Below are 12966 nucleotides of genomic sequence, written 5' to 3' on the forward strand. Positions count from 1 at the left end.
TCGTGCTTTGGGCTATTTTGAGCTCTTTCCTCTCCTCCCAGGAGGGTGCGGGTCCTGTGATGATCCTGGTGTGCCACCTAGTGATTGGACTATTCCCTTGTCGCACGTCATTTATCCTGGGCAGCGAGTACACACATTTCCACCCCATGTGCCCACTGTCACCTGGATTGCAGGGAACCTGGCGATACCTGCAGCCCGTCCACTCTGCTCAGTCTGTCCAGGCAGGGAGGACCTCACTGCACTGCTTTCCCCTGCTTACTCCCACTTTCTGTCTCTTTTCACCTGCCTTTCCACCGTAGTAGCTGCCTTCTCTCGGAGGTAGGCAAGAAATGGGAGCAGACCATTTGCTGATGTGCTGACTGCCAGCTTGCAGGTCACCCATGGCCATAATCTAATCCATCAAGCAATATTTTTGCATATCATGTGAAAATTTAGTGTTACATACATGGCAAACAAGTGCTGTTGGGTATTCTAGACAGTGTTTAAAGCCCCTGTGGCATGAGGGATATCATTGCAAATATCAGCTGCCACTGTACTGCATCACCTCATAAAACAATTTCTGAACTATTCAGGCAGATCAAGGCTGGAAGAGTGATAGGTGGTGCTAAGGCTGGAGCTGAGGCCTTCCTGGGAGAGATTTGTGTCTGCTGCTCTCCCTCAGACACCCACAGGCGCTGCAGGAGACTGGCTGGGTGGAAAGAAAGAAAGTGCAGCCGAACCCGCACGCAGGCAGACTGACCTTCACCGCACTCCTGGAAAATGTCCTCTCTTCCCAGGTGCAGCTCCCCAGATGTTGACCTCCTGCCTGGTTTCTGCAGTTCCCTGGGGCATGGGAGTTGTAAAGAAACACCCTTCAGTTTACAAGCATCTTAGCAGGGCGGGTTTAGACCCTCCCAAAGGTTCAGTTCCTGGCATTGTACCCTTCTTTAGATGCTGCCAGGGAATCCAGCTGGATGCCATGTGTAGTTGCAGCAGCAGTGTGATACATACAAGTGCTGAGAAGGGACTGAACTCTATTACTGGACTTACTACTCACCTGCTATGAGTCATGCAGCAAAATTATGCTGCAGAGGTTGGTAGCTGCTAAGTCAGTAACTACTGTCTCAGCTACCCTACAACGGAAACTCAACTGCAAGTAGAAACATGGTGATGAGCAAACTGACTCCCACAAGCAGATGGGGCAATTAATAAAAGGTGAAGTGTAGGAAGTCAATACACTTTATCAGTGTAGATCTGTGTCGGAGGTCAAGGTAAACAGTTAACTCTTCTGAAAGCCTAAAGGGTCATTTCTCTCCTTGCTGGGCAGCCACGGTGAGGAGTCTCTCTGAAAGTTGCAAGCTTCCTGATCACAAACTCTTTTTTTATTCTCAGAGCAAAGGTCTGTTCAGGCAGGAAGGTGAAGCTGCTGCCTGGAGGCTGGGTTTGGAGCTCTCTGCCTTTGTCAGCACCTGGGAGCAGATGAGGCATCCCAGTCATATACTTACATTCTTAGCTGTACTTGAGGCATCCTCTGGAAACACAGCTTGTGTCTTCCTGGCTTCTCTTACTAGTGTTATTTCCCCTCTGATTCCACAGTTAATTGTCCTTGGATCTAGAAGGTTATGAGAGCCTGGTGAAGTGGGTTTATCCTCTCCTTACAAACTGCTGATCTTAGCACCTTCATAGTATTGCAAGGTGATCTGTGATATGACAGCAATGGGAAGAAGTGGTTATTTTGTTCAAGGAGCTTGAGCTTTGATTCAGCCTTAAGTCATCATTACTATCAGTTGACCATCCTATGTGAGTAAGTGGTCATTCTGGCTGGGGAGCCTGTGGAGGTGAACATGCAGAGATAACCTTCCCTTCCTTGCATACCACAGGCTTGCTCTCTGCCACAAGATCCCACAGGGTAAGAGGTGCAAGCTGACTGCTGACCCCTTGTTTTTATTGCTTTGCAGTACACAGTGATGTGTTGGGTTTTTTCCTCCTTTTTCTTCTTTTCTTCAATTGCACTACTAAGTGTGGGTGTGAGGGTAGGGGCTTACTGACTACAGCTGATGCTCAGAAGGATTTCTCAGGATTCTCACTGCTGCAGTTCTTATCCCATAGTTAATCAAGACTTCACAGTCAAATGTTGTAAGTGGTAGCAGAATCTGTACCTGTCCTAACACTGCCTGGGGCAGGGGTTTATACAGTTGCAGTGTAGGAAAGGGAGTTAATGTGGACACTGTGGGGGTAGGAAGCATCTCAGCTGGGAATGGTGCCACTGCTTATGAAGCTTTCCCTGAGAGGGAGGACCCTGTTTCGTCTTATTTACTCATCTTTTACTCTTGTTTGCTCTTAAAAGAAGAGCTTTTGCCAGTACCTGCGCAATTACCAGAGGACTGCAGCACACGAGAACTCAAATTAAACAAGAGCTGATACCATCTTGGCCTGCCAATTGAGCCAGTAGGACTCTCACCCGCCCTCTGGGGAGCAAGGGTGTTAGACTGAGTCCTTCCCAAATATCTCCTGAGGCCTGGAAATGCAGGACCTGAAGGGCTGAGCACTTCAGGCAGCTTGTATAGGAGGCTGAAGCAGAGCTGCCAGGGGGCAGCTGCAAGCTGTCATATTCCAACAATGCACTGGCTCTTGCAATGAAGCAGGCAGGCTCCGAGCCTCCTTATCTGCTCAGGTGGGCCTGGGGGCTGAATCCCATGTTCTCTGAGAAATAACCCCATCTGCAGTGCACCATAGATGTGGCAGGGACTGGAAACCTTAATTTTGCTCTTGGCATTTTGAACTTAGGTGATGAGGGGATGGGAGCGTGAACCTCTGCAGCCTACTCTCTGAACACCTGCCAGGTGCCTTGCAGGGGGAGAAGGCACAGCTGTGGGTGTGCTGCTCTTGCCTGGATAATGACACTGCAGGCAGCTCTGATACCTTTGATCCTTCAAGGAGCCACGAGGGCATGGGTGAGAAGTGTACCCTTCCAGGTCCTCCTCCCCCTCAGAAGCGCTAACCTTGCTGAGGGTGCATGGATCTGCTTCATGGGTAACTTAATATGCCAGGGGCAAGGGGCAGTGCAAAATAACAACTTACTGCTGCTGTTAAAGCGTGCAGTGCCTTCCAAAGAGCTGGGCTGCTCCATGGAGCCAACAGACAGGGAAAAAAAAACGTCCCAGAGGAATGGAGGTCTTTGCACGCAGAAAGCAAACGAGGATGGGGCTAGCGATGCTGAAGGGTTTCTCTGCACCCGCCCCCCTCGCTGTGGTTAGCTTCTCCTGGGAGTGTCAGGGGACAGGACCGGGCTGAGGACGAACTCCGGCAGCCGGGAGGAAGGGATGTGGGAAGAGGAGCCTCTCCTGAGGCCCGGGAGCACCTGAGCAAGGCTTCGGTCCGGCCGCCGCTCCCTGCTGCCGGGCACGGCGCAGGGCAGAGGCGGAGGCGGGCGCTCAGCACTGCCGCGGGCTTCAGCTTCCACGGCCAGAACGGCCGCTTCTGGAGCGGGAGCGGGGATGCTGACGGTCACGTCCCGCGGAGCCGTCGCAGGCTCCGGGGGGCAGCGGGGCAGGCGCGCCCGCCCCAGCGCATCTCCCCGCCGTCCGCTGGGCGCGCTGCGGGCCCCGCCGCGGGACAGGCGGCGCGGGGGGGCGGCGGCCTGCCGCTCGCTGCCTCTCGGTGGCGGCCGGGACAGAGCGCAGGGGACGGCCCCTTCCCCCGGCCGGGCGGGGCGGCGCGATGGCGGCGCCCGCCGGGAACTACAACTCCCGGCGTCCCCCGCGGCGGCTCTTCCCGGCGGGCGCACGCGCGGAGGGCTCGTGGCGCGCGGACTCTGTTTCCCGGGAGGCCGAGCGCGAGGCCCCTGCCGCCCCTCCCCCCCGTTCCATGCCCGCGGCTCGCGACGCCTCCTCGCGCGCTGTGACGCGGCCCCCAGCGTGGTGACGCGCAAAGTGTGTGCCCGCCATAGCAATCGCGGCCGCCGCGGGGTGTGCGGGGCCGAGCGCAGGGGCCGGGGCCAGCGGCGGCGACCCAGCGGGGCATCGGGCAGGTACGGGGTGCCGGGCGGGCCGGCCCGGGCCGCGCAGCCAACGCGCTTCCCCCGGGCCGGGCAGGGCAGGGCCGCCCGGGCAGGGCCGCTTGGCGGCCGCGGCCTCCGCGCCGGGCAGGGCGAGGCGGTCGCCTCAGGCCCTGGCTGAGGGAGCCGCCGGGGCGGGGGGGCTGAGCGGGGCGGGTTGGCCTGCGCGGCCCGCCCCCACGCTAGGGGGCGCCCCCCGAAGCGCCCCTCGGCCGAGCGGCGGCCGGCACCCGGTGAGGCGCTGCGCCGCCTTCCCCCCCCCGCCCCCCCCCCCCCCCCCCCCCCCCCCCCCCGCGGCCTGTCAGCCTCCCGGTGGGGGGGGCGGGCCTGCAGCCGCGCCGGCCTCGCCCGCCTCGGGCCTCCGGCGGCCGGCCCGCCCCCCCGCCGGGGCTCTCCCTGCGCGCCGGGGCGCCGCCGGGGAGGGAGGCTCTCCGGCCGGGGCCCCCGCCCCCTCGGCGCACCTTTAAACCTTCGGTTGGAACGGCCCGTGCCGGTCGTTCCCCGCTGGGCGCCGGCGGGCCGCCCGCTCCCGCAGGCCGCGGAGGCTGTGCGAGCTGTCACCGGCCGGGCCTGCCCCGTCCCGCCCCGCCGGGTGCGCGGCCCTCGGCTCCCCAGCCGTGCCGGGAGCCGCCGTTAGAGCGGGAGCGCTGGGTCCTGTTGGGCGGCTGTTGGGCCGTCGTTTGTAGCAGCAGAAGGCTGTTCCTGTTTTCTGTGCTTGTCTTGGCAGATCGGTGTGTACTGCCAGGTTTGTTTAGTAAAAGCAGAAATTCCAGGAAACTAAGTGACTTCGTGGTTTTTCCGTGGTCATAAACATACTAGAACCATAAAAAATGCTACATTTTAAAACAAATATTGAAAGCAACGTTCTGTTGTAACGGCCGCATTGGAGTCCTGTTAGGTGTTGAAGTGGGAAGTTGCGCAGATGAGGAATCCCTTCAGAGCTGCCCTTGTGTGCGATGCCAAAACATGATTTTGTGCTCTTTAGATTGTGAAGATTTTGTTAGTTTGTGGCGTGCTTTATTCCACAAGTGAACTTGAGCGCTGACAGTTCATTACGCTTCAGCATTAACTTTGGCCTGGGTACTTCAAACTCAACAGGTTTAGGCAAATAGCTGTCTGGTATCTCATCCGTTTAAAGAATAATTGTGATGAGAGGAAGATTTTTTTTTCATTTTTTTTAAAGTAGGGAATTCCTCATGTGAAAACATAAATATGGAAGAACATACAGATGTGTTGCTCAGCTTGCTATGTATTTAACTGCATTCCAACTTAAGTTCTTAGCTTTTCCTTACAGTGTTACGTTTCTCATCTATATTGTGTCCTTAGTTATACTTAGAATCATGCATAGGAATGGTATGAAATTTGATTATTTAAGCTAGGTCAGAATGTAGTTGTTAGAATTTGGGTTGGCTGTACATGTGGATGTACAAATCCTCTTGTAATTTTGGTCTGCATATGAATTTAAATGTGCAATCTTTCTACAAAGTTAACTAAAACTGATTTTTTTTTCCTAAGGTAGGATTTTTGTTTTTGTTATGTGGCTCTTTCATTTTCCATTTAAATTGCTAAGGTATGGATTTTGTGTTTGTTTCCCAAATAACCAAAATACTGGTTTTCAGATTTTACAAATAGATTTATTTTCACGTAAGAGGTTTCATACTTGAAAATGCATGTCTGTACTGAGGTCAGTGTGTTCAGAACCTCATAATCCTTTTCACGAACACAACACAAAATCAGTAGGTGAATGACCTGGAGTAGTGTTGCAGTCCGTCTGATGCTCAGGTATGTTGAGGAACAAAAGGGTGAAGCTGAACTGCTTGAACTGTACGGCGCTCCTCAAGGTTTGCGGTTTGAGGTCAGTGGGATTTACATTTCTTCGCTGTTCAGCGGTGTCTTGACTAAGGTGCCTCCAGCACTAAGGTGCCTGAGATTTAAAAAGTGTGAGAGTAGTTCTAGATATCTGTGTCTGAATACTTCTTTGGGTTTCCCTTTTCTGTCAAATTTTTACATCTAAGTTCAGAAGAGTAAAATGCGCACAAAGCCTTTGCTGTGATGTTGGAGTATAAGTAGTGTTTAATATTGAAGCAGTACTATGTGCTGAAACGTGCATGTGTGGATTTTCAGTGGAGTGTTCACAGCGAGTCATAATTAAGGTTGTAAATATTTGTCTTTCAGAGTCAAGTCCTTTGAGTAAGTGCTTCATGTTTGGTTAATATCAGTTCTTTCGGTGATGAAATTTTGACAATAGTGGCATTTGCAAAAAAAAAAAATCCCACTTCTTAGCTTATTAGAGATTCTAATTGAAATCCATAGTAGGCCATGATTTTCAGAACTTATTAAAAAAAAAATTAACCCCCCATGGATTTAAATCCACAATGAGACAGCTGCTCCTAGTTCTGCTAGTTTCTGGAGAGCAATTTAAGATTTAATTTGTTCGCCAGCTTGTCCAAGGGATATAATGAAAGTCAGAGTTGCTCTCACAGGCCTTCCTCTCCAGCAGGCTGGGTATATTTCTGACAGTTTAATTCATACTGTTTATGCTCTTGTCCTTTCTGCAGAAATCTTCAGTTTAAGATGGAATTCTTGAAAAAAGCGAGCACAGTAGGAATTGCCTTGGTTCTTGTATTTAAAAAGTCATTCTCCTGCCTTAACATTCCATCCACATATATATTATACTGCTAACATGCATTAATATGAGAACTGGGGAAGCAGATGCTTCTGAGGTAATTTTTGTTGTTGCTGCTCTTTGTGGTGTCATCTAGAATAGTCAAATTTATTTGAATAGGCTGGGAGGGATAAGCCTGCCGGAATAGATGAGATGCCTTAGTGAGGCATTTACATTCATTGCTGTGTACTTATAGAAAAGGTGGCATTTTAAAGTTTTATTTTGGGAAGATAGTTGTGTGTCAGCACACCCGTAATGCACTTTTAAGTGAGGTAGCTGTCCCTAAAACCTGGAATACTGGGATGTTTCTATTTTCACTTGGTTATGGTGTAGCGCTGGGTGTCCCAGAGGGCAATGTGAGCAGTTCCTCTGGTCTTCCTAGCTGGAGCTTTGCTGACCTGTTGTAGGTATTGCTGGACCTTTCCTGTTTTCTGGCTGGAGTAGTTAAGGGTTGTTAGGGGAAATAAGCTATTTTTCAGGTTGTAGGAGGGCCTGTTACAGGCCTTACGCAACCTCTGGGGTCACAAGGCACTTTTTTTCTGTATCCCTTGGTGTAGAACAAAGGTGGAGGCATCCAAAACGGTTGAGTGCAGATACCGTTACAGCACTTGCGTTCTGAGGCTCAGAGTAGATTTGTCTGTATGTTTATCTGTGATATTTAAAAGCTCAGAAGTGCTGCTGGCAAATGTTATTCAGTTAATGAAAAAGGGAAGGGAGCTTTTTGAGCTCGGAATAGTTTTCCCTTTCAAAGATGTTTCGGGGTGTGTGTGTGTACAGTCTCATTATGTTTTGTTGCCTGCATTTAGGTAGTGCTTCTTTTCAAAAGCGATTTATGCATTTGCATCAGATTTCTCAGTCTAGTTCTGTGATGAATGAATAATGAATGCTTTAGATAAAATCATAATTACTTGTCATTTAGGAAACGTCATCTTTCTTTATGCTTAGGTGGGTTTTTTGTTAGCATATGCTCACTTCATACAGTACTTATCAAAATAGTGTTCTTCAGACTGGGTGTCTTGTAGTCACAGGTTTATTTTTCCAGTCTTTCGGTGACGATTTTTCACGCAGTTTCTGCCAGTTTCATCTTCAGCCAGGTAATCTTCATTTCTTGTTTCCCATTTAACTAACCAGTCGTGATACTTTAAATTCAGAAGCACCTGTGAGACAGGAGGTAGATCTGTAGGGTTGTTCATCCATTCCCTGAGTGAGAAAAGGTTTTAAACCAGTTAGAGGTATCTAACACTCAATTAAACGTGGTGACGTTTTTCAGAATGAACTTGGGCTTATATGACCTGTGTTGACTTTACGGCTCCTTTTACAGTCTGTCACTTAACTGGTTCAAATACGTATTTCAGGAGTTGATGTGTATGTCACTGTTTGAAACGTATCTGTATTTAACGTTGTTTTGGAAAGTTGTTTCTCTGGGTCAGTTATGACAAATGGATATTTAATTTCATAGAAGATGGATATTGGCCATGTTATGGCTAATTAAATGCTGGAAATTTTAATGTGTTTTTGGACATGAAAGGATTTCTTCTGCTGTGTTATCTGCCCCTCATCTCCAATACAATGTCAGTTTTTAAATTAGGATTGGGTGTTCCTTTCTCCAGAAGTTACAGCTCTTCACAGCAATCGCAGTCTGTCAGATTGGAAACTAACTGAGGGCATGGCAGTGTTTTGAGACAGCTTTTGTTCTAGTTTGGTCTGTCAATATTTCTAGTAGATTTTTATCAGACTGACAAAAAAATGACACCTGGAAACTTAGAGGCTTAAGCAGAATCTAGAGTGATAGTTCCCTCCATTGAACGGTACCGTAACAAGTCACTTGGTACTGTAGGTTCTCACTTTTGAAGATGGGAAGGTAAAGCAGTCAGCTGCAGTCTTGCAAGTAAAAGGTCGATAAACCTGAATTAACTGCTCCAGCGGTCTCTCCTGTGATCGTTCTTCCTTTTTCCTAGAGCCACTGACTGTTCTTGGAAAACTTGAACAAGTAGTGATGTGGCAACCCCCCAGCTGCCACTCTGGTGCTCCTGCTGCTGCCCACAGCTGCTCAGTGCCGCCTCTGCCTTCTGCCTTCTTGGCATATGATTCTTGGCACTTTCACTGATGTCTGGAGGGTGCTAAACTGGAATAACAACACTGATCGTAATCTTGCTGCCCTAGCTTTGTTGTTTCTCGAGTAAATCCCTGAGCAACAGCAAAGGACTAACTTGGGTCTGGCTTGTGGAATTGATAGTTTTAAAAAGCTTCAGTACCAAAGACACTTGTGGTTTGGTGTGCATACTTGCCATCACGGTCAGGGTTCTCATACACCAGTTAAGACTTGTGTTCAAAGTGTGTGCATGTTCTTTATTCTTCAGGCGCAAAGGACCAAAAAGAACTTTCCAACTTTTGAAAGTGAAGTTCAGCAGTATTCTGTCACTTAATCTTTTTTTTCTCATTCCTTGTTGCTGGGTGTTTACTTGCCTCTTCCAAATGACTTGTAATCTTTGATTGGGATTACTTCAGTGAATATAGTAAAACCGTGTAGGATTTCCTTCTCATTTTTCTGCCTTTTTTTTTTTCTTTCTTCCTTTTTTTTTATCTTGATTGTTACCTCTGCCTTAGGCTAAGCCATGACTTCAGGATCTGGGCATGTGGACTCCAAGGCTGAGCTCACTGCTTTGCTTGAGCAATGGGAGAAAGAACATGGCAGCGGGCAAGACATGGTTCCTATTCTTACCAGGTAAGATCTATTAAATAAATTCCTAAATACCTGAAGTTACATGACAGCAGCTTTTACTGTGTTTTGGCTTGATATTTTTATATACCTGATTACCTGTTGGTAATTAGTTTTCTTGGTCCAGAAGTTGAACTACAAGTGTGGTATTTAAATAAATACAATTTTTTGTAAGAAATTTATATTGCAAAGGTCTTACACAGACGGTCTCTAAGACTTGAGTTTAATTCTCTGAAATTACAGTAGTCAGAGGTATCATTATAATAGTTTAAATAACTTTGGTATCTTCACCTGAAGCTTGTAAAATGTTGATCAACATCAAAAGCTGTGAGAATGTTGTTCCGTCAGAGTGGTGGTGTGGGGTTTGTGATTGTAGTAGTGTTGGTCAGATTAAATGAAAGGATGAGAGCAGCTCCTTGGATGAATCGAGGGGATTATACTGAGAAGACTTTATTGAGGCTCATAGGGCATGTTTAAAATTTTAAAACTTGATTTTAAAAACTGGATGTTGATTGACTGGTATTGTGTTGTATGTGTGTGGAAAATATTCCTTGGACTGATACATTATTTTTAGGAGGTGTGTAGGTACTAGTAACACCATTAATTATAAGACACCTTCTATTACAGGAGAAACATTTGAATTATCAATTGCATTTGTGGTTTCACAAGCCAGGCCTTTCTTGGGTAAACTGATAATACTCTTGCTTTAATGTGAGATTCACAGAAATTCCACCAAATTCCTTCTCGTGCCACTGCTGGCAGACCCGCTGGCTGTCTTGTGTGTGCAGGACTTAACCATGCTTGTATGTTAAGAGCAATCCAGGTGTCTGTAATGCACTGCTCTGCATTGTTGGGTCAGATGAGTCTGTGCACAGATTCTGAGCTGGTACTGGGTGGAAGTAACAGGAATCCAGTGGAACTTCTTTGCACAGGTCTGTGCCATGCCTCACCTAGTGGGTACAACTTGTCTTGCTGTTCTTACTACGTGTTAGAAATTGTAGCACAGAAGAGGGAGATGAGCAGCAGAAAGCCAGTCCTAAACACCTGAAAATGAATAGGTCTCTTGAAAATCACGAGACCTTTTTTTGTGTATCTTTGCATATTGTCTGATTCATGTCTTCAAGGAAATGTGCTGTTTCAAGGCCTTTTCTCACAGGCGTAAACAGCAGAAATTTACTATATTCTAAGAAATTTAAAGACATCTGAATTAAACATGTCTTTTCTTGTGTTTATAGCAGTCTGGCACTTACTGGTCCCCATCACCTCCCTGAGTTCCATATGTTATTTATGCCCAGACAAGTCTGATAACTCTCTTTAGGTTCTCAAAGGTTTCTGTGCAGCAGGCAGAGTGGTTATAGATGGTGAAAGCTTGGGTGTTTTGGCTTTAGTGGAGGTAATAGCAATTTTTGTAAGCTAGATAGCAAGGGGACTCTACTGGCTCTGGCAGAAGTTGGATTTACAGGGCTTCAAGTGTCAAGTAAGTCATATGCCTGTTTGGAGTAGGGGGTTTTAGATTTAAAAGAATTTGCTGGAAGAGATACTAGGAATCCTCACCAACTGGACCTTGCGTTAGCTGATGCCCTGAGGTGCAGTAATGCCCTTGCATTTTGTTTTAAACTTAAGGCAGAGGAAGCTGCGGTCATGCTTGTTGGTGAGTGACATTTTTCTACTTCCTTCCACTTTCTGAGCTAAACGGAAGAAAACTTCCCTGTGTGGACTGGGAGTCTGTTAAATGTGATGCCGAGGCAGCCTATGTGAGAGTGCAGTAGTGAGTGTTTCAACAGTAATAGGACAAGAACAAGAACAGTGTGACTTACAGGCTGCAGCTGAATTGTCACTTCCAAATAAGCTAGTTTTCTGAATTTACAAACTCTGGAGTGTCAGAAGGTACGATTGAAAAAATCGCTTGGAAAGTGTCAGCAAACAACAGATACTTAATATATATGGTTTTCAAAAATACTGTAAATTGAAATAATATTGCAAGAGCATTAGTTCATAGTCTGGATGCAAGTCGTGTTCAACTGTTCTAGCAAATCCTGGGAGTCAGATCCTTCACTGCATCCCAAGAGCCTTTGTCATAAAGGGAATAAATCAGCAGCTTAACAGCGTACACACAGCTTTCCACAAAGCAAGCATGTTGTGGTATGGGATCCCAGGGCATCGTACGCTGTTGCAGTCTGTTGTAAAGGTTTAGGTTGGTCATTAATGCCAAATGATGGCATAGAGCAATACTAGGATGGCTTTACATTATACCATCTAGATCATTGGGAGTCTTGCAAAGTTGACATGCTTTTATGTATACCACTGCCCCTTCCTTCCTTACTGCCAAGGTGAGCTCAGTTTGTGGAAGTGAAAATGAGGATCTGACTAACTTTCCAAAGATGATTGCAAAGGCAGTTGTAAAGAGAAATCAGTAAGAAGTGAGGGGAGAGGACCCCTACTCCCATGTAAAACCTAGATCTTGTCAGCAAACACTGAAGTGGCTAGAGAACCAGTGTAGCGCCAACTGAACAAAGGAAATCTTAAAACCTGAATAAAAGTTCAGTGTTTCTGTGAGTTGTTTTTTGCTAAAGCCCTGCGAACCACGTGCCTGTGTTATGAGGCAGCCATGAGCTTCGTTAGCTGTTTGACTCCTGTTGCTTCAACTGAGAATTGACAAAGCTGTTGGTCTAGATAGATTCATACAAGTGACTTCACAAATCACCTTTGTACATGTTAGTTAAAAGAAGGGTATTGTAAGCAAGCTTGATTATTTTTATTCTTTTTGAAAGTAAATTTAAAGAGACAGTGCTTTTTTATTTTGGTCTGACAGTTGTGACTAATTGTCAACCCATAATTGGTGATTCACCTGCCTGTTTCATCTAGGCTGTGATAATGTTGTCATCCCTGAAATCACTCGGCAGCTTCAGCTGGCATGCTGTTTGGCTGCCTATCTAAACAGGATGGACTGATGAGAATATTATGGTCACTCTCCATGCTGCTCATCTGTCCTTTCTGGCACATAATCAAAATGCTGATTGTCACCTAGAAAGACCTGACAAGTCTAGGGTACAGCTTCTCAACTCCCTGTTTGTCCTAGTTGTCTGTCAGCAGGCACCCCTCAAGCTATTGGTTCTCACGGAGAAAAATGAGAAGCGGGCAGTGGGGTATTTAAGTAACTTGCTTTTGCCAGAAATTCATGAGAGCTCAAGCTGTGCCACCTGTTAGCAAGGGACACAATTTGCATCTGTCCACATTCAGGCTTACTAAAAGTAAATATTAGAACCCCACAGGATAAACACTTTGCTGAAAGATAATTGTCAGATCAGAGACAAGCAGGAAAGTTCTCTGCTCATTTCTGATAAGCTAATTTGCTTTTCCTACAATCTGGGTGGGCTTCGTAACATCATCCTCTGCCATACCTGCAAGTCAGTGTAGTTCACTGAGGCAGGACCAAGGACATTTTTTGCCTCTGATTGTCCCTGGGAACACAGGATATTTTCTGGAAAGTTACAGGAGTGGAGTTGAAGTCAGTGACATTCTGTAAGAGAAGTCCCCTGCAGAAAT

General features: G+C 47.2%; 1 protein-coding gene across 5 annotated transcripts in view; it reads left to right on the plus strand.

The window, feature by feature from the left end:
- The first annotated feature begins 3806 nt into the window (after positions 1 to 3806).
- Positions 3807 to 12966, plus strand: part of DCAF1 (DDB1 and CUL4 associated factor 1) — a 53984-nt gene continuing 44824 nt past the window's right edge. For all 5 annotated transcript variants that reach the window (XR_008821655.1, XR_008821656.1, XM_056337660.1 and 2 more), the window contains exons 1-2: positions 3807 to 4009; positions 9309 to 9426. Coding sequence is in view for 3 of the 5 variants with exons in the window: in XM_056337660.1 (XP_056193635.1) it covers positions 9317 to 9426 (110 nt within the window). In the remaining 2 variants the exon portion in view is untranslated. The remainder of the gene's footprint in view (positions 4010 to 9308; positions 9427 to 12966) is intronic.

The sequence above is a fragment of the Falco biarmicus genome, chromosome 4 (assembly GCF_023638135.1).
Source record: "Falco biarmicus isolate bFalBia1 chromosome 4, bFalBia1.pri, whole genome shotgun sequence".
Lineage (NCBI taxonomy): Eukaryota > Metazoa > Chordata > Aves > Falconiformes > Falconidae > Falco > Falco biarmicus.